The 20,721-nt window shown below is 46.2% G+C and overlaps 1 protein-coding gene across 1 annotated transcript in view; it reads left to right on the forward strand.

The window, feature by feature from the left end:
* The window catches only part of DAGLA (diacylglycerol lipase alpha), a 65,778-nt gene that overhangs the window by 16,514 nt on the left and 28,543 nt on the right, over nt 1-20,721 (forward strand). Inside the window, exons 2-6 of the mRNA XM_026850139.1 lie at nt 5,930-6,069; nt 15,463-15,601; nt 16,134-16,345; nt 18,739-18,840; nt 19,434-19,572. Coding sequence (XP_026705940.1) covers nt 15,507-15,601; nt 16,134-16,345; nt 18,739-18,840; nt 19,434-19,572 — 548 coding nt within the window. The 5' untranslated portion in view covers nt 5,930-6,069; nt 15,463-15,506. The remainder of the gene's footprint in view (nt 1-5,929; nt 6,070-15,462; nt 15,602-16,133; nt 16,346-18,738; nt 18,841-19,433; nt 19,573-20,721) is intronic.

Genomic DNA, 20,721 nt, shown 5'->3' on the forward strand with positions numbered 1-20,721 from the left:
CCACGTGGTACTTGCTCTCAGGTGAGATGGCTGGTCTTGATTTCTTTCTCCTTTGCAGTTCACTGGCACCAAACTAATGCTGTTTAGACTAGAGCTTGTACCTAAATTTTGTCCCCTTTTGCAGAGAGAAAATACCTAACTCCTTTCCCACTCCCTCTTTTGTGATCTCTGATCTCTTTCATCTTATTTTCTTGATTCTTGTCTCTCTATTTTAGTAACCATGGTTTTGAGTTATGTTCTGAATAGTCTCCTGCTGCTTTTTTTATACCTCCTACCACAGTCCTAGCAGTCCTTAACACTGGAGTTGGACTCCTGTGTGTGGCTAGTTCATGTTTCCTACACTCCATTAGCTCGGGGAAGAATTGTTCCTGATTTTCTTTCAGTGTAACCAGTTGTTAGCCACAGAAACAGACAGTTGCAATCTGTGCTTTTCGGTTCATGTCTGTACAGCTGCTTGAAGCCATGGAATGCTTTTTCAGGGTATTTCTAGTGCTGTAGCTCTCGTCATGTGGGATGTCTGCTTCTGCCTCACCTCCTGTCACCTTGCTTTTGTCCATCTTTGCTAAATTTGTTTTAGGTGTGGAGCTGGATGGCCAGGAGGGCAGCAATGTCCCTGTAGTGACAAGCTTTTCTATCTCCTACCGACACGGGCTTAAGGACTTATACAGCAGATACTACGAGAGCAAGCGAGGAGTATATGGAAACAAGGAGGGTGGTGGCAACGGGGAGAAAAATATGCGTCTTAATGAAAATATTAAGGCAACCTTTGGGACAGACTAGAAACACTTTGAGATCTTATACAATGAGCTGCAAGCTATGCCATGCATGTGTTTGTGTGAAGGGGTATGCAGTAATCCCCTCAAGTCTGCTTCTGCCTTCTGGAGCCACAGTAATGAAGTGCAGTAAATAGTTTGTGATATTCCTGTTAGAGGCTCAAGAAAAGTCAGCTGGGAGGTATCCTACAGCTGGGATCTTGGAAGAGCTGTGAGTAAGGCAGAGTAAAGAGATGGTTGGTATATCAAGGAGACACCTGAAGAAAATGGGGGAGTGTAAATTTAGGAAGTAAGTGTGAAAACACAGGCAGGCTATGAGGAGGAGATGCACGGTACCCTGAGTTGAGGACAGGAATGCATGAATACCTGTAGCACTGAGTTTGTAAGACCTTTGGGGAGCAGAGGATGAAATGGTAATTAGCTGTTCCAACTCCAGGGTCTGTAGTGATGATCCCGCAGAGAAAAATAAGAAGTCTATGCAAGCTCTGTGACAGAACAGGGAAAAAGTTTGAGTAAAGGCATATAAGACAGTAAGAGTATTGGCAGGACTCATAGCTGGAAAACAGAATGCTATAGGACTTAAGTAGGAGATCTTCTAAACTTGAGCTAATGAAATAAATTCTGAGCTAGAAACTGAATTCTCTTGTCTACAGGCTCTCCTGGGGAGCAGCAGGAGGGGATACTTGCTAGTGCAGGGTGGGTTGAGCTGTGTGTGCTGCGTAATGGCCAGGCAAGGTGCAGCCACCAAGGGCCTGGAGGTCCTGGAGGTTTTGTAGATGAGCTACGTGTGCAGATTACATGCTGTTTGTGTGTGCAGAAGGTGCTGTGTGTGGGTGTTGCCAAGGAGGGATGTGTGTGCTGCTGTTTAGAAGTGTAGCTAAGGGAGGCTCTGAAGAGAAGGGCTCTGGTTTATGGAAAGATGTATATAAGGCTTAAATATGACACGAGATCAGAGAAACCTGGGCTTGATTCATCCTTGCTTACATAAGCAAAATGAAAATAGGATTCCTGCCTTCTATCACACGCATCTAAATCTGAGATTCAGGAAGAGTCTAGCTACTTCAACTTGGCAGCAGTCAGCCCAGGATTTCAGTTTTATCTTGCTGTGTCATTAGGGAAGCGCTGGACAGGCAAGAATTTCTAGGAAGAGGAGGAAGCATTTGGCCTGCTTGTCCCAGTGACCGATGGGTGTGGGACTTACACTGTTTGCTTTCTTGTGCTCTTGCAGCCGTGCTGCACATGTGTGGTTACAGCATCTTTAGCTGAAGGACCAGCTGGAGAAAGTGGCTAGAGGGAAAGCAAACTAAGTCACAGGGGAACTGCCCAGATTTGATTTCCACTGGGTCTGAATTTGGGACTTAATTTCCTAAGCCAGGAGGGAGTTGGAGCTGCATGCACTGAACAGGTGGTGATTGTACTTCTTGCAGGCGTGCTGCGCTCTTCCTTGGTGATCTCCTCTGGGTTCTTAATAGCCAGGCCTTTTGGGCTAGAGAACAGCTGTCAGCAGCTGGAAGGAGGAGCTCTGCTTGTCTCAAGATACTCCAGGGCATCTTAGCAACAAAAATATGGAGAAATAGATGGAGGGTTGCAAAGCAATGTCTTCAAGGGAAGCACAGAAAATGTGGGGACTGAAAAAGAAAAGGGAGTAAGAATGACAGAATAATGGGAGAGCGGGTTGCCAGAGGAGAGAAAAGATGTGTGAAGTCGAAAAGACTAGGTGAAGAGACAAGGGGGGCATTCAGGAAGCAGAGTGCACGTGTGTATAAGAGCAGGACTGTGCTGGGCACAGAAGGTGCTGTTACTAGCAGGCCTGGGACTGCGTCTGGGAGAGGAGCTGCGTGTAGGAGAAGCATGGTGGTGTGTGTGTAACTGTGGAAGGGAGGCTGCTCTGAAAGCTCGGGTGTGTACAGAGCAGGGCAGGCTTCAGAGGGTCTCTGTGAGGTGACTGGGATCTGGGTTCCTGCAGCACTGAGCCCTGGAGGGTGTTATTTATAGCAGCAACCACTGAGGCAGGAAAAGTTTGCTCAAGCTGTCATTTGTGTGAGCCGGAGCTGGAGTCTAGCTTTCCCTCCCTCCTGCTCTTGCTTTCTTCAGATTTTCACTGTAATTAGCAAGCTTTACATGAGCCGGGTCAAGGCTGGCAGCTTTCTTTAGAAGACTGTTCTCCAGGCAGGAATAAGGAAAGATTTTTTTTTTTTTTTTTTTCCCCTTCTGGAAATACTTAGCCTGATCACTTGTTTTATTTCAAGGGCTATTCTCATGCACTGAGGTGGAAGCCACGGGATGGGAGGGGCAGAACCACGTTTCTTCTGAAGTTGCAGCAGCGGAAGCCAGCATCTGGACATTCAGAGTTAGGCTTTAAACTTTGAGCTCAGGAGCGATAGAAAAATCTTTTTAAGATTCTAATCTGTACTAATTTGGGTTTGTCTAGGATAAGAAAAGCATGTTAGTCAATACAAAGCTGTTCTACTGTTGTTTACCTTGAAAGCCTGTTTCCTTTAAAATCTGAAAAGCTTCCTTCTGAGTACCCAAAGTGATGGACTAAGAACAGCGGAGGGTCAGTGTACAGATACAGGTGGTTAATATCTGTGTTTCTCTGACAGGCGGTGGCAATGCTCTGTTGTCACATGCTGTAAAGCCTCTTACAGTGTGTATATGTAAGCGATATCATCCCAGTCAAGGAAATTTCCAAGCTGAAATTCGCAGTTCTCTGCTATAGGATTTTTGCAAATAGGATGTTATGTTTATACTATGTGGGGTGTGCATTAAAGGTGGTTGCTGCTGTGCTGATGCTTGTGTTGGTAAAAATACCTACCTGTGCATGTGTTCATTGAGCAACACACGCATCCTTTACCACACAAAGCTTGTTACTTTGGTGTTTGATCTCCGCTTCATTAATGCCCCAGGGAAACATTCAAGTGAAAGTGGATATGCACCATGATATGGGCATGTGGCCTGGGTTTATGCCAGGAGAAGCCCTCCTCTGGAAAGCAGCAGTCCTCTGGATGTTATATTATTAGACTTCACAAGACTTACGTGGAAAAAAATGGATTCAGGCTGTTGTGCTTTTTTGAGGTTACTTCTGTGAAGCCAGAGTTATACTGCAGAGGGGTAATGATGACAATGTAGAGTTAGGTTTCTAGATAGGATGCCATGAATATTGCTTTAGGTTCTCTTTTATTAAATATGTTTGCAAGAATAACTGATACTCCTGCTTGCAGTGTGTCCCGAAGTTAGATTAAATTTCAGAGAAGGCTCTAAGAAATGCCATGCTCTAAGAAATCCAGAGTTGTGGGCAAGAAATAGAAGAGTTTCTGTTTAATAAGGTGCAAGGCTGATGGAGGGATAAGCTGTTGGAAGTGGGAACCTGGGAAGGTTTGGGGAGCAATGGGGGAGGGCAGATGTGCATCTGCAACAAAATACAGATGTATTTTTTGAGAAATCACAGCACTTGAATATTCCCTGTTTGAAATACTGCTGCAGAATGAGGTGGGCTCCTGGAATAGTGTGTTGGTGTCTGTCTACTGGGAGTTTGATTTGAACATTGGAAGAAAATGGATTAGGGATTGGGGGAGACTGGTAGGAGAGGTGGGCTTCTAAGACTTGATGGTTTTGGAGCAACCTGTTAAATGGCAGTTGCGAAATAGGTTAACTGCATTTCTAGGACTGTTCGTGGGAGTGGAGATATAACGGGAGAACATTTGGCAAAGGGCAATTTGTTGCAAGTTAGAAGCGATCCTTAGTGGTGAATGACATGGAAAAACAGTGACAGTTTAATTGAGTCATTTCCAATAACCTAGAGAGAGTTCTTAAATTCAGATCTCATCCTGGGTGATTTAAGGACGTGACACAATACGCATGGCCTTTGGGGTGTATGACCTCCATGTCCCAATGTTTGCAGTCTGATTTCTTAGGAATGTAAGATACAGGCATGTCCTTGCCCCAAGTAACAAATATGAGGCAGAAGTGGCAATCTGAACCCAAGTAGAGGCACAAGATCAGCAGATGCATTTTAATGCAAATGTAAAAGAGACCAGAGAAGCAACAGGGGCCAAATATTTGATTAGAAACAGGGCTGTCAGCCCAGGGTTCTATGATCAGGGACATGATTGAGGGAAATGGCTGAAATAAACAGACAGCACCAGTAAAATGAGAACAGATTGTATCTGAGTTAAGGTTTAGACTGTTTGAAGCCAATTTCCAATGTAGTTGAGCCTGGCAGTTTCACAGAGTTGGCATCCACATTTAATAATTACAAATTGTATTAACAAAAGGTGCGTTAGGGTTTAGTTTACCAAAGAGCTTGCTACATTGCAGTGATTCTCAGCATTTTTGACTTGGAACCAGGCACAGACCTGCCTAATGACTTAGTAATGGCATGTGAGGAAAGGAAAAATCACAGAGTAAGTTGGGAAGCACAAAAAGAAGCGTGATCTGTGAACAGGGGGTTGCGGTGTGGAGTGAGGAACTAAAGGCCCTGAAATTTTTCATGTGCCCCTGTTAGTCCTGATTATATCCCCTTCAGTGCTGGGGGGGAGGGAGAAGAGGCACTGTTTAATTCCTTAGCACCTTCCCCATCCAGAGACACCTTCCCTTCCTGTATCAAGCTGTCTTTGGATGTGAACAGAGTCAGCGTTTCCTCTTTCTGTCCTGGCACTTGCACGTGGAGGAAACTGCTCCACAGTAATTCCCGTCACGAACGGGTGTGCTTCTGCTCGCCAGCACGCTTTTTGGGGAGGGGAGCAGGGAAGGACTGCCAAGGAGTGGTGGTGACCGCACAGTTTTCCCGAGTTTGGCACTGATTTTCTGTTCTCCCACTTCTTTCGCTCTTCTCGTATTGGCAGCAGTGGTCCCTTTAGCTCCCGTAGAATGACTGGTGGCTTTCCCTGCATGTGACTCATCCTCTAGGGAATTCCTGAAGCAATGAGTCAAGTTATTGGGAAAACTGTTTGCCCACTAGCATAAACTAGGAAGCCAGGGAGCCTGCCTATGGTATCGTAGAGAGGCAATTACTTTTCAGCGTGACTGGGATTGTCCTCTCTGTTTCTAAAGGCAGGTCACTTCAAGAATAGCTGTAGCAGCCATACATCGCTGAATATATTTATTTTCACCTTGAAATATGCTGCTCCTGATTTTTTTTTTCCTGTTTTTTTAAGGTGGCTGATCTGATAAGCATTCCAGGGTGGAGTAAAACTGACAGATTTGAATTTGCCAGTATTGTAGTGAAAAATAGCTTGCCTAAAGAAATGAGGCTGTCAGATTGGCACCAGTCAGCTACATCTGAAACACTCCTTTCGTAAGTACCATTTACCACTTCATTCTGCCCTGGCTGACTTAATCCAGCCCTTGTTATTTTTACTATGGATGAATTAACGGTTGTGTGGTTTACAACCATGAATTAACAAATTTTGAATATAGCCGTGGGATATTACAACAAAACCAAAGAACTTTGATCCCCAATAATTGTGCTCAGGAAGAATTAACTATTCTACCACATATGTGAGTGTGGGTTGACCAGGATTGTTTGCATTGCCTGCAGATAGGAGCCAGATTTGGGGTGCCCAGCTGCTCAGAATTTTTCAAATCGAGGTGCTTGCTGTATCTACAGACTTAGGTCAACTCATCCAAATGTTCTTTCCACGTTCTTTCCCTGCCCCATTCAAGACAAGCTTGTCTTGTCACTGGTTGCTGAGTATTAAACAGCAGATTTTATTACCCTGTAGAACAGTAAGTTCTAATTAAAATACAAAATTAGTTTCACTTTTTAATACATTTTTTTCCCCCTAGCAACTTGGACATTATTTTTGCTCAAGCTTGGAATCGTCAGAAAGCTCAGATTGTGGGCTTTGCTAGCACAAAATGTAGGTGGTTGCAGATATGTCGGCATTGATACAACGATTGGGTGTTGTTTTTTAACTAAATTAGTGTCAGCAGACTTGGATTGTGCTCCTTCTCCACTCCCAGGTTTTCAATAAAGTGGCTCATTTTAAGGTAAGTTTATCTGTCAACTTCTGTTGTTTCTTGACCAGTTATTCATGAAGACTTAATTTTCTGTAGTCTGACAAGTATGAAGCTTGGAGTTAAATTGCGCTCCTACTGAGGTCAAGGAGAAAAGCACTGATAATCTTGGAGCTCTAGGGTGAGGCTTTTTTCATCTTTCGGAACATTATTCTTCCTTTAATTTGGGCAGTTGAAATGTTTCACACCGATCACTGTCTTTTATATTCTAAAATAAAAGTGCTCTTAAGAGGAGGATTGTGCTTACCCATTGCAGACTTCTTCCTTTGTCCCCATGGACAAATCCCAGCCTCTAGGCTATCCCACCTGGAAACAAAAAAGGGGAGGGAGACTTCAGATCCTGCTAGTTTGTTTTCCTGTTTATCTACCCATCTTGGCGCAACTAAGGCAGGTGGCACCTTGGCAGAGCTACCTGCTAAGTGCACTTGCTGGAAAAGGGCTCGTGAGAGGGGTGCTGAGTGTTCTGCCAGGATAGCTGTGTTCAGCCTGGGTGTCCTGACATGGGCGATGTTGGGGGAATCACCTCCCAGAGGGAACCATTGTGATCTACAGTGTCACTGGTTTGTAGGACCATGATGCCTGGGAACAGGCTCTGAACTGGTACCAGTTGATTAGAGGAGGAATATTTCAAAGTAGCGAATTTCTTTGGTTTTAATTCAGTGGATCCTTTATCCTCCTAACTGGTGGTTGTAAAGTTCTGAATAAGTGCTGTGAATAATAGTGGTTTTGTATCATTAACTCTACTTAGCACGTCTCCGTACTCTTGCACTAAATCCAATATTTTTTTCCTGAAAACACCACTGCTGTGGACAAATACATACCAAGCAGTTACATTGGTTGTTCTGGTGTCTTTTATAATAAAAAGTAATTGTTCAGAAAATGTATTCAGCTTTGCAAAGAACAGCTTTATTCCTGAAGGCAGCGATGCTATGGCTGGCCAGCCCTCCAGAAGCAAATGAGGCGCTGTCACAGGCTAAAGGTGAGAATTTTATCTGGTTTCCCCATTTGCCTGTGACTCCATTGAATAAAGGAAAATGGATGTTGCCAACTTACAGTGCATTTGTTGTTTTTTTCATAAATGATTATGTTCTCTCATGTTGTTGGACAGGGAAAAGGCACTAATCCTTGCAGTGGCAGAAAAATGCTTGAAAATTTGAACCCTTGGTGTGCAGACCCCCAAAATGAAATATTTTAAGGGTAGCGTTTCTTTAAAAATACTTGTGAATTTTGACCTCGGTTAATGGCTCAGACTACCTGGCATTACCTATACTACTGCTCAAAAGCAGGTGATATGTCAGCGTTGGGCCCTTTGTGGTGTGTTGTGCACAGCATTGTTCTATAGGAAAATAACCAGTTTGGAGCAAATAGCAAATCTGATACTAAATCTTCTGCGTTAGTAGAACGGTTTTGAGAGCTGATTTTTTTTTTTTTTTTTCTTGTGAGAGAAAAGAGGCCATTTAAGAAAAATTCTAAGAGGCTTTTGAAATTCGACAGTATAAATGGTAAGGCTGCGAGGTTCAAGAATGTAGCAGATGTTGTCTGTGTTTGAAGGTAGTGTGGGACTCATGAGAGCTATTTCTACCCAAGGCAAGAGGTGTTTGGAGTAAGGGACAAAGGGGATGGATTTATCAAGGAGCACATGATCTTAGAAGACATTAATGTGTTTATGCTGCCTGAGACAAAAGGGCTTTAAAGAAACATTAGGGAGGAATAAGCCGAAAGGGAGGTGGGCCAGTGTTGGGCCAACTGGCCAGTAGTCTGTTCTTGTTACTACCACCATATTGTGGCCATCACCATTGCACTTCCAAGGGTGTATTTATGCCAGCATTTATGATTTCAGCTGGTGGGATGTCCAGGTAAGTACTTGGCCCCTGGGTTTTGAAGGCCAGTTTGTACTCTGAGATGTATTTTGGCTATTTTTGTCAGTGGGCACTATTGTTCCAGATCTAACCTAATCATATTAGTTCTGTAATGATGACATTGTAGTGAGATGATTGTGGTGCAGTGGCCTTATCCTGGGGGAGCTGCAGCTGAAATGTGCTAAGCCACAGGAGGCTTTTTGAACCTTCCCTTTCTCAAACCCAAAGGCTTAGTCCCACTGCTCTGGCACTGTCTTTCATTTTGTTTCCTTCTCCTTGTAAAATGGGAGACTATAAAGGAGAATCTTAAAAGTAGGTGTGAAATTGGTATTCCAAAATTAAAGAACCCATTGATTTTTACCAGTGTTGTCTGGCTAGGCTTAATGGTCTGTGGCTTGGTTGTAAATATGGCTCTTAGATTTTACATTAATGCATACAATATTCTTTAAAATACAGATCTGTTCCCTTAATCATAGCCAGTCATGCTAGAACTATCCTCACAACCTTCTGGCAGCTGCTGTACCATCTCCCCTCAGGGAGGGAGCTTTTGCTGCAATTCCAGCAAACATCGCTTGCAGTAGAGACCACCTGCCACTTGCAAAAGGCAGCTCTGTCTTCGGAAGGGCTCATCTTCCTTTGGTGCTGTGTCACTTCTCCCCACCTTGTATTGTGAGCCTTTGTTCCACACTCTTTGTGTTGAGTAGGTATTCCTCCCTCTTGTAAGATGCTCCTAGATATTCCCAACCTGGAAGGGCACTTTTTTGAAGGTTTAGGTATTTTTTTTCTGTCCTACACAATTATTTCTGATGTTTTCTTGGTAATGGTTGTTATAGGTAAATTGTGCAGGAGATAGACAGCAGCAGACCTTGCAGTCTGGCTCATATTGCCCACTGGGTCCTGCAAGAGGTGCTGGAGGAGAGATAGGTTTGTATTTCTGCAGACACAGGCAAGTTATTGCCTCCTAGCCAGCTTCAGGATGTTTTGTATGGATGTAACCACATCCCCCCTTCTCCCTGCAAGGGAAGAACAATTCCCAGATTGTGAAGAACCAAGCTCAGAAACAGAAAGAGCTCCATTTAAGGCCCTTAAATATAGCTGGATGAGGACCAATGAAGTTTGATCCAAGTTCTAATTGATGATTTCCATCAAGTACAGTAGGCGCTTCTAGAAAGACATGCTTAATGGGAACAGGAGGTTTTGTAAGCTGCAGGGGTAGGGACCCAATCTGGAGTAGAAGGCCCATGTCCCACGTGGGCCATGCTTGTGAGGAAAGGATGGATATGGGGTTCAGGTAGGGGGTGACTTGATGGGGTTGGGACCCTATCTGGTGGTGAAGTGTGATTTCAGGGGGAGAGTTTGTATTTTATGAATCAGCAGAGGTTCAAGGGTCAGGAGCTGTATGGTTAAGCATGCCAAATGTTTTTTATTTGGTCATCCAAATTTGACAAACATACTTATTCTAAAATACTGTTGCTTTTTTAGTTTGCTTCAGCATAAACACTTTTTATATGTGCAAGAAGTATGGAGAGCTTCAATAGCTCTAATAAATAACTGCAGAAAGAAGAAATGCAGGTGTACCAGCAAGGGATAGAATGTGGGTCTGCTTGGTGATGGAGGTTGTGCTGTGCTGTGGAGGAGCACTTGGCATCTTGTGTGGTAGGAGGCAGAAAGCAGTTCTAGAGGACCCAGCTGGGTGGAGTTAATCTGGTGCTGTTCAGACACTGTCCTGGGCCTCCCTTGGGTGGCTCTTGAGGCTTACTGTGGAGATGCCCCAATTGTATTCCAGGGGAGCTCTAGCCAGGCTGCTGCACCCTCAGGACAGGTGTCTGGATACCTGGGCAGGGTGACCTGGTTGTGCTGTCAGGGGGAAGGGAAGGTGCCTCTGCTGTGGCAGCACAGGCAAGCGGAGGCACAGAAAACAACCCCCCAGGAAATGCTGCTGTTTGAGCCGCCGTGACACAAAGCTTGTTCTGTTTCAGTTTTCCAGATGGATTTTCCTAAGCAGCTCTAGCTCTGGATCTGTGCGAGCTGGCAGTCCTGGGCTGTGACTTCTCAGCAGGACAGAAGGTTGGGGCTGGGACATTCCCTGGGAACACGGTGGCACTTCATCCAGTACTGTGGGAGCGTGTCCCTGGGAAGGGCCAGTGTGCCAGCACATGTGGCTGGATTTCTGCGTGACAGCAAGGGGCTTTGTCTTGTAGTGACTCCTGCAACCATCTACAGAGCTGAGACCTAGAAATCTCCTTTTTTTTGGGCTTCCTGTAGCACTGAAGATGAAAGTCTTGTCTCTGGGCTTTGAACAGTTGTTATTTTGAGGCAGTTTGGGTGAATAATACTGTAGGACTTCAGAGTTGAGGCACAATTTGGGGAGACCAGCTGAAAGAGGGTGATGACAGATATGAAGCACAGATGAGATGGGATTGCTTTCTCATAACTGGGTCGCATGAAGTTGCAAGCAGGTCCCCATCTCAAGCTGGGAGCAAAGGTGGGTGATGAATCTATCGGGCTAGTAGGACTTACTCCTGCAAATGCCTCTGCACAGACATCGCCAGTGGTCTGTCAAAGTAAGAAGAAACTGTTGGCACTGGTGAATCCGATTTCACAGTGGTGTTGGCCTCCTATCTTTTGTTGGACAGAAATAGCAAGTTATGGTCTGAACTGCAGCAAGGTTGAGTGGGTCCCAGGAGGAGGTTTTTGGGTGATGGAGGGGGGGGATGCTGAGTGAGCCTGCAAGCCCTTTTTTGGATCCAGGGATGAGGCTTTGCAGGGGTTTTGTGTGTTGGGCTGTGTGGGTGCAAGTGCCTCGGGTATCTGTGTGATGCTGCAAGCTTAAAGCAAATCTGCTTGTGGATTTGGGTGGTGGGGAGTAGCTGATTGTCTCCCGGGGTGTTGGCGTGGTGTGGGTGGTCTCCTGTGGTGCAAGATCTACTCACAGTCCTTTTCCTTCAGCTATAGCTGTGGTCGGCTTATATTTACGTGTATACCTTCTTCTGAGGCTAATGTCAGATGTGATGGGATGTTGGATTAGACTAAATCTCCTAGGTTTAGCTGGAATGTTGTCTTGCTGTAGCATTTTTCTCCCTTGCTCTTTTCTCTAAGCCTTCCCCTACAGACAGCTAATTCTCCCCTTCCCCCACATCCTGTCATACCCCAGAGTATGTCACAAGGAATTAACGGCTGAAAAGGCCCGGGAGACTGCTCCTCTGGAACAGTCTCTCCTTTCTGTGACTGGGGTGGCCCCTCTCTGTGCCCCTTTTGTGTCCCATCCAATTCCCATCCCCCTGGCCATTCAGTACATGCCAGAGGAGAGACCAGCGGCCCTGAGCCTTTCCCAGCCCTGATGCCATCCGCTGCAGCCGAAGGGCTTCCCCTGCACAACTGGGACTCTGAGACAAGCCCGAACAGCTACTGCAGTGCTCTCGGTGCTGCCGGCTCCTCTGTGGCAAGAGGGAGGAGGTTTGTGCTGCTGCAATTGCTGCCGGAGAGCTTTCCTTCTCTCCTGTCTCTGTGCATCTCTGACAGCATCGCCTGCTCTCACTCCCAGTCCTCCTTCCCACAATTCACATACAATCTCCTCAGAATAGGGATGATGTCACTTCCTTCCAGAGAGTGCTGGGGGTGTGGAAGGGGGGAGTCACGACCCCTGTCTCGGTGGCTTTCAGCAGCCCTGATGAATAAATGAGGCTGCTGTCTTGGAAGGAGGGAGTTGCTCTGAAGATGATGCGGGGCTCTGTCGGCAGGCAGTCACCACACTGTCCTTCCCTCTGCCGGGTGGGAATTTCAATGGCTGCAAGAAGAGTTTGCTGCTCCTTCCTTCTCTTCTGATGTCTGTCTCTGTGGATATGCACTTTTCCTGAAATACCTTTACGGGAGAGAAGAAAGTACAGCAGCTGGACCACATGCCATGTAAGATTTCTGCTTCCATAGATCTTTCTCTGATCTGAGGGTGAAGGGCTCTGGACTTTTGGCACACAAAGCTTGTTCCCTGCATGTGCTTCCCCCTAATTTCAGGGTTGAGAGCTTGGGATTTCTTGTACTGGGGTTCAGGTTTCAAGGTCCTGGGAATTTTTCACTTTTTGCAGCAATTTTAGGGGCAGTGCAAGGGATTCTTGTTGCAAAACTAGGGTCAGTGGTCTCAGGACTGTTTGCACTCTGACCTTCTGCTTTCCTCACAGTTCCCCTGCTAGAGCATATCTTCATATTAAAATGTAGTTCCTGGGATGAAGCCAAAGAGTCCGCACACGGAGAGCTTTAGTGTGGGTTTTTTTTTGTGTGGGCTTTACAGTCTCGGGCCTTCTGTAATCTCCTTTCTTTCCCAATTGGGGGCAAGGCCCCAGCCCTCATGGTTTAGATTTTCAATAGACAGTTTTTGAGAATTAATTGAGACTCTTTCTGTGGTGCACCGGGAGCCTGGTAAGCATACAGCTAGGAGTGACAGTCCCCCAGTGAGTATTCTCGTGTGTGACAGTGAGTGACAGGCTGCTCTGCTCCATCCCCATCTGTTGCTGTGGATAAGAAATTCACATTAGATGTTTGCTGCTCTTGCCGATACCCTGCCTCTTAAACTGGCAGAGGGTGGTGAAAGCAGGCAGAGCACAACTGCTCGCGTCTGGAGAGGTGGAAGAGTTGTGGAAAGTGCGTTGGCGGGATGCAGCCGTAGGCCGAGGGATGCTGGGAACTGAGGTCTAGAGCTTGGCTGGGAGGTGCTGCGGTGGCCAGAGGCAGAGTGGATGAACGTGGAAAGTGTATCCACGTCCCCTGAGCAGGGTTAGAGATGTTCAGGATAGAAGCCCTTCGTTATGGGTGGTGTGTGGCAGGCAGGCAGGTTGTTCATGGCAAGGCTAGAAGGAGTTGCCAGATGGCCAGAGGAGTGAGCAGTTTGAAGGTAGAGCTGCAATGTACCCAGTGCTCTGATTATTATGTGCTAAGGAAGTGTGAATCCAAATGGTGTTGTAATTTCACATTTGCTTTGTTTGTGGAATAGAGTGTTTCCTTCACCCAAGTGAGTAACGGACTCGAAGTGTGTCAGCCTGTTAACTATGGAATCTCCCAGAAAGTGTGAAAGATTTGTGTAGGTTTTCAATACATGGTGACTCAAATGGGTAGGAAGGTCTAGTCCACTGGCCGTGGGTGTTGATACGGGGGGGAGACTCCTCTGTTTTGAGATGTTCTGCGTAGCAGGTAAGGGATGGGGTAACCACACCTGACTAGTGAGGAGGTTTAGTAGGACAAGGCCAGCTTTTGTTACTGCAGCAGTCAGTGCTGTGATGGTTTTGTGACCGACCGCAGCCTAACACTTATGTTACTTTTGAAGCTTCAAACTAGTTTGTATGTGATCATGTTGCTCCTTTTTTTTTTTTTTTTTACCCAGAGCACTAAATTCAGGACATCATATACAATCTTGATTAGTTTTTTTTCTTTTGCCTGGTGCATGAGGTATGGCAGATGATATTCCCTCTGAAACGCTGTTGGAAATCCTGATTACATTGTAAGTAACTAATGTGGATAGTTTGCTGTTATGCTCAGAGGCAACAATCAAATTGCCAGATTGGTACAAAGAGCAGTTATTACTTTGAAGATGGGGCTTTGGAGTGGCGTGGTCACTGCAGGTCGTGGATGGAGCGCTCTGGCTGCAGTGTGTGAACATGAATACTGGGAGGTTAGTGGGCTGGAATAGAAATGCTGTGACTTAGAACTGAGATGCATCAGTTGGGAGAACTTGGCACTCTGGAGATGGTGGCTTGGAGTGGAGAGGCACAGGCCAAGGTGCAGTGTCCCCCAGTCTGTGGTAGCACAGGAGGGTACTGGTAAGGAGTGGGATGGGGTTTAGGGCACGGAAGAGAGGGAGAGGACTGATTGCAGGGGGCAGACCACATAGACATGATTTCAGAAACCAAAGTTTGACAAAACCAAACAGGATGACATGGGTCGTGGTTGTAGAAGAAATGCAGGAGGGAGATGGGGTGTGCCGCTCTGATGCAGTGGACTTGGACTGGAGCTGGCTGGAGTATGTACAGCAGATCTGAAATGGTGTGGGAGAGCTGTGCTGGGAGGAGGTGTCTGGATAGCCCTGTGAAGTCTCGTGACTTATACCACTGCTGTTTCTTTTTTTAAAGGGTTTGTGAAGCTTTAAAAATAGGAGTACAAACAAAATGTGGGGAGGAACAGCCAGCTCCTCAATCTTTGACCTTTTAATTGTTAGTGCCTGTCAGGGCCAGTGTGAACACAAAGGAGATGTGGAGCTGGCAGGGTGCTTCTGTGCAAGTGATGCTCAAGTAAGAGATCTCCTAGGAGCTTGCTCCCTAGCTCTGAGTGCTTGCTGTTGGGAGCCAGTCAATAGCTTCCCCAGATGCTGCCACTAACTGCTAATGGGTATTTTGGCTTCCTGAGCCAAGTGAGGGAGGGAACAGTTGGACAACAAGAGAAGAGGCTGGCAGGAGGTGTGCCTGTGGAAGAACATGCTAATAAGGCCTTTCTGTAGAGTTGAGGCCCGTGTAACCTGTCCAAAACGCACCAAAACAGTGGCCGTTTGCCAACATGCAGCACTAACAGGATTCCAGGTAATCTTGTGAAGTGGAGCTGGTGATTATGTTCAGTGAGTTATGCACCAGCTTCACCTGATACTTCCCCCTCTTCAAAGTACATTCCTCTCCTGTCCTGCTAGAGCATGCCATGCCCCCTGGTGCTGGAAGGAAGAAGCTCTGTCATCTTTGGTGTAAAACCTGTAGCCCTCAGGTGCAGCCCTCTGGTGTGGGGTTCTCTGGAGGGGGTTGAAGGGGGTCAGCAGCATCTTTGAGTCTGTTCTTTTCCAGGAGGTGAGCGTCGTCCCTGCTGAACTTCCTCAGACCCGCTAGCCATGCCAGGGATTGTCGTGTTCCGCCGTCGCTGGTCTGTAGGCAGCGATGACCTGGTTTTGCCAGCCGTCTTCCTCTTCCTCCTGCATACCACCTGGTAAGTGAGAAAGGCAGAATGATGGTTTGTATTCTCCCATGAATTCTTTTTGCTATTCCTGTTTCTTGCAGCTGTAATTCTTCCTGCGCTTATACATGCGGCTGGAAGGCTTGTTTGGGGCATTTCTGACAGACACCAACATATTTACAGCTTCTGGTTCTTTGGAGAAGTTCTGTTCTCATTTCTAGTTCCAGTTCCAAAGAGAGCCTGACCAGAGCTCCCCACATCCTCCAGTGCTACCCAAGGTTGTCCACTGGAGTTTGGGGCTGTACAGGGGCTCAGGGAAAAACAATTGGAGTGGCAATCCCGTGGGATAATATGACTTGCCACAGATCATCAAATTGTTCTGACTGGGGTAGCAGGGCCTCTGGATGGCTTGTGGGGAGGAGATTTCTGGCCCAAATTCATATTAATTGTAAGTAGCTGCGGGGATGCTGAGGATCCTCAGTAGCTTTGAGGAGACCAGGTGTGGGATGTTACATGCAGCTTTCTTTGGCTTACTGCTGGTAACAAGCTGGTTTGTGACTGGCAGGTTTGTGATCCTCTCTGTGGTGCTCTTTGGGCTGGTGTACAACCCCAACGAGACCTGCTCGCTTAACCTGGTGGACCACGGCAGAGGCTACCTGGGCATCCTGCTCAGTTGTATGATCGCAGAGGTGGCAATCATCTGGCTCAGCATGCGAGGCAGTATCCTGTACACAGAGCCCCGGGACTCGATGCAGTATGTGCTCTATGTCAGACTGGGTAAGAGGCAGCGGCCTGAGGCCTCCTAATGACTCAGCCTCCACACTGCCATCTGCTAGCGCAGAAGACTTCTCTCCCCACACCCTGACAAACACACAGCTTCTGAAAGACATCCAGATGGCCACTTGTATGTGATATGCATCTGAATACATCACATATACTGCACCCTGTCATTGCTGTAAGACTCTCATGCAATGCCCCAAATATCTTTCTAGCAAACCTTTAACTTGTCATCCTCATTGCGATGCAGGTACATCCCTTTCCTCTAACAAAATATGCTCCCTTTCTGTCTCGCAACACAGATCTGCCAGTGAGATGCATCTACACCTCTCCCCCACCTTTTTTCCCCACGTTTTCCTACAATACAGGCATATGTCAGTGTAAATTGTGGGGGTTCTGACCCCGAGGCATGTGCGTGTCCTTGCCTGTCATAAGGACACTTATGTCTACACCCACCTGCTCTGAGACATGTACTTGACCTCTTGGCTCACGTGTGATGCATCTCTCCAGCAACCTGCACTTCAGTACTCCACCTTCAGGCAGATGTTGCTGTCCACTCCACCTGATAAATAGGTTTACCACCTGCTCACTGGTTGTGTCCTCTCTTAGAGTGCATATTTGTCTTCCTGAAAACATTTCCTTTCTCACTTACCCAGTAAGAACTAGACCAGAAAGGCGATTGTTCCTTGATCTCTCATTCAGGGCTTCCCTTTTAGCTTGTCTTCCCTTGTCTGTTACATTGTCTTCTGGGTACAGCATTTTTTTCTGTGTTGAGTGAAGATTTTAATAGGAAAAACCCTTTGGAGATGCAGAGTCAAGCTCATTTAAAACAAAGTTTCTCATGTTTTTGCTGCTCTGTTTTGTCTGGATTGTTTTCATGCAGAATTCGCTAAGGTACTGGTAACCTTGCTTGAAAGCTCTGTCTGGGAGACATTTCAGCCTTTTGAGTGCTAAGTGCAAATCATTAACATGAATAGCAAACAAATCTCTCTCTCCAGTTTCCCAGACACACTGCAGTCTCCCTAGGGAAGCACATAGTCTGACAGTTTGAGAAGCACCATGTTAAAACCAGACTAAATGGGGCAGGGGAAGTAGAGAGAATCCAAAGAGCCATTTTCCTACCCAAGAATTGTCCACTTTTCTTCCTTGTCTGCCTTAAACTATACGTGTGTTCAGAATCTGTATTTACACTGTATGTTGGGTCCTCTATATACTTGTTTCATGGGGCTTTTTACTTTTAATGGCTTCATGAGTTCTGATGATAGAAACAGGAGTGTGACCACTGTGTGGGCAAGGTCCATGTGACTGTCCCATTTTAAGCATTTGCTGTTTAGTGCAGATGAATCTGGGGAAAGAGTTCCAATAGGAACCCAGAAAAGTCTCATCTGTGCTACTGTAGCTCCTGTCTTGCAGCAGGTAATCTGAGGGGAGACAAGCCAAGGTAGGCAAAGCCTGGCTCGGTTTAAGAACATAGTTTGGGCTGATCAGGGACCAGGATCAGCCTGTTCCTTGCCCGCTGCTGGTGAAAGGTTTGCTGTGTGTCTCTTTGAACTGGTCTTTCCAGGCTTGTGAGAGTCTGTAGTGAGCCACTTACGGAAAGATACGGGGCCAACCTGTAGATAAGGTGGGTGGATGGTGAGGCGGCTAGGCTTGAACGTGGGTTTAGCCTCAGCTTCACCAAAGGCTTGCTGGGCATTACTAAACAAGCTATTTACCTGCTCCATACCTGCTTGGTCACATGTACTTTTGGGTTGTACTGTGTAGAGAAAGTGTGAGGATGGGCACTTCAGAGTTTTCCAACTTTTTTTGTTCTGGGGAGCCATTGTTAATCCCCAGTTTCTTGTTCATTACCAGGGTAATGTGCAAGACTGAGGAGCCAGTAAATGACTCCTTAAGGACCATGTCCTGGAAATTATTACTGGAAGGACTCCAAAGCGCAGAGGTACTGGGAACATTTGCTAAGTGTAGTAAGCAGAATTAATCCTTGATACACACTACTATTTATTTCATATCTGTTTGAGGTAGTTGAGACCTAGGTACTGTTACATGCTGATTCTGGCTACCTAAGGGAGCCTTTCCACTGTCCTGGATGGAAGGAAAGGTGATGATCTGATTCCCAGCTCTGATACAGCCAAGGGCACTGACAGCTCAGTGTGTGTGTGGTCCTCGTGTTATTTAGGAGTAGTTAGTGTTAAGAACACATTACATTTCTCTGTTCATTTCCTCAAATATCACCTTCCAAACCATTGGGGCCCAGTCCTGCAATCACTTATTCTGTGCAACTGTCCTGCTAAAGAGCCTGTCTTGGGGTTTCATCTCCAGAAGATGGGGAGAAGCAGTCGTTAATCCTTAGAGAGACGCTGCTACTATCCACTGTGTTCCTTTTGTTTCAGCTATCTTGGTGATTGAGTTTGTGTATGCTATTGTGGGCATCGTTTGGCTAACGCAGTACTACGCTTCCTGCAATGATATCACAGCAAAGAGTGTCACTTTGGGTACGTATTTGGAATGGGGTTTGTGTGCATTCCTGTGTACACGCAGACGTCCTCTTGCCTTGGAGAGTTTATTCATTCATGCATGTGGGGATTGAGTGTTGGAAGTGGATTGTAGCTCTAAATGTGGTGCTTGTTTTCCTGCGACATTATTGCTCAGAACAGTTGTTCTATTCATTTGTTTGTGCTGTCTGCGCTGAGGCAAGAATTCATGTTCCCATGGAAGGGTCTGGCTGGGGAGTCTGTAAGACCTGCTTCTCCTTCAGTTCAAAATGGCTTTACTGTTTTCTGGGAACTCCTTTTCAGCCTCAGCCAGTCTCCTGGGGGGAGTGATGCTAATGTCGCAGTCCACCTAGATACTTAGTATTTAACAGCTTTCCGCATGGACAGTCTCCTAAAACAGCTGCAAAAATCTAGCTGTGGTTTAGAAACCTTTCCAGAGGATTTCCTTTTGCTGCAGCTGGCTGCAAGAGTATTTGGGTAACTTCTTCTGCCCTGCAGCAATTGAGAGGTGGGTCTGATGCTTGTGGTGAAAAGCAGGAAGCGATGCTGCCAAGACTTACAGGCAGAGCACCCGACTTCTCTTTTCTTTGCAGGAATGGTGGTGTGCAACTGGGTTGTCATCCTGAGCGTCTGCATCACTGTCCTGTGCGTCTTCGACCCGACAGGCCGGACCTTTGTCAAACTGCGTGCCACGAAGCGCAGACAGCGCAACCTGAGGACATACAACCTGCGGTAAAGCAGTGTTTCTGGAAGGGTGCCCTGCTTTTTATTTTATTTTTTTAGTTCTTGACATTCTCCTTGCCTTGCTTCAGGGAGCATTCGGCTTCAGGCTTCCCTTTGGTGAGAGTGGTTTTGGGAGAATGCAGATCAGGCTGCACATGCTGGGTGTGGGCATCTGTAGCCAAAGGAGGAGAAGCAATGGGATACTTGGCTGGATTGTGCGTTAGTCACTGGATTTGTGGATCCTTATGAGCCCCTTGGGCCAGTGTTGACCACAACAACAGCTTGTTTTCCTGTCCTGTACCAGTGTTTTGCCTGGTAACAGTGAGGAAGTGCTTAATTTTGCTTAGGTTGAAGCAGCATCTTCTTCCAAAGCCTCTTTCTTCCTTTATTTCTGTTTTCAACATAAGACCTTTTGGCCTGAGGTTTCTTGCATTTGGTCTTGGCCAAGAAGCAATTTCTTTTGTGTTGGCAGTCACATCTTTTAATTAAGAATTGATTACATTTTTGAGCTACTCAGATGGGGGTATGAAAGCTTTTTTCACCAAGCAAGGCATTTTTCAGAAGTTTTTTTCCAGTAGCAGGACAACACAAACAGGCTTTGTTTTCTTAGGCAGTCTTGACATATGTAACTGTCAGCAAGGAATGTGGCTTTGTAGGACTTGAGGGCATTAGGTTTTGAATGCTAAAAAATGAGACTTTCAAAAATACTCTGCAGATTTTGCATTTCTCACAAAGAATGTATATTGAAGAGAGTGCTTTGAATACATGCTTTTCCAGTGTCTTGAAAGGGAATCCTTCAGGTGGTTGTCTTGAGGAAAAAACAGTTTTCTGAGGACCACGCAAGCAACTTTTGTTTGAGGGAGCTCAATGCAAGACATTCTTCTTACCCTTGCCAGTCTGTTAATAACACTAACCTTGAATATTTGGAGTTAGCACCCCGGTAGCCTAACGTATTCGATCACTGTGTGGTCATCAGGACATTCCCAGGGAGATGGGGGTGAGAGGTGGTGATGCTGCTGTGTATCTCGTACCCCACACTCCATGAAAGCTGGCTGGCTCAGCATGTTATTATTGGGAAACTGAGTGCCACAGATTGCAAAGTTTTTTGCCATAAAACTTAAATGTAAATCAAAACACAACACCCCCCCCCCCCAAATT

Source organism: Athene cunicularia (genome assembly GCF_003259725.1).
Source record: "Athene cunicularia isolate RWA chromosome 5 unlocalized genomic scaffold, athCun1 chr5_part2, whole genome shotgun sequence".
In the NCBI taxonomy this organism is placed as follows: domain Eukaryota; kingdom Metazoa; phylum Chordata; class Aves; order Strigiformes; family Strigidae; genus Athene; species Athene cunicularia.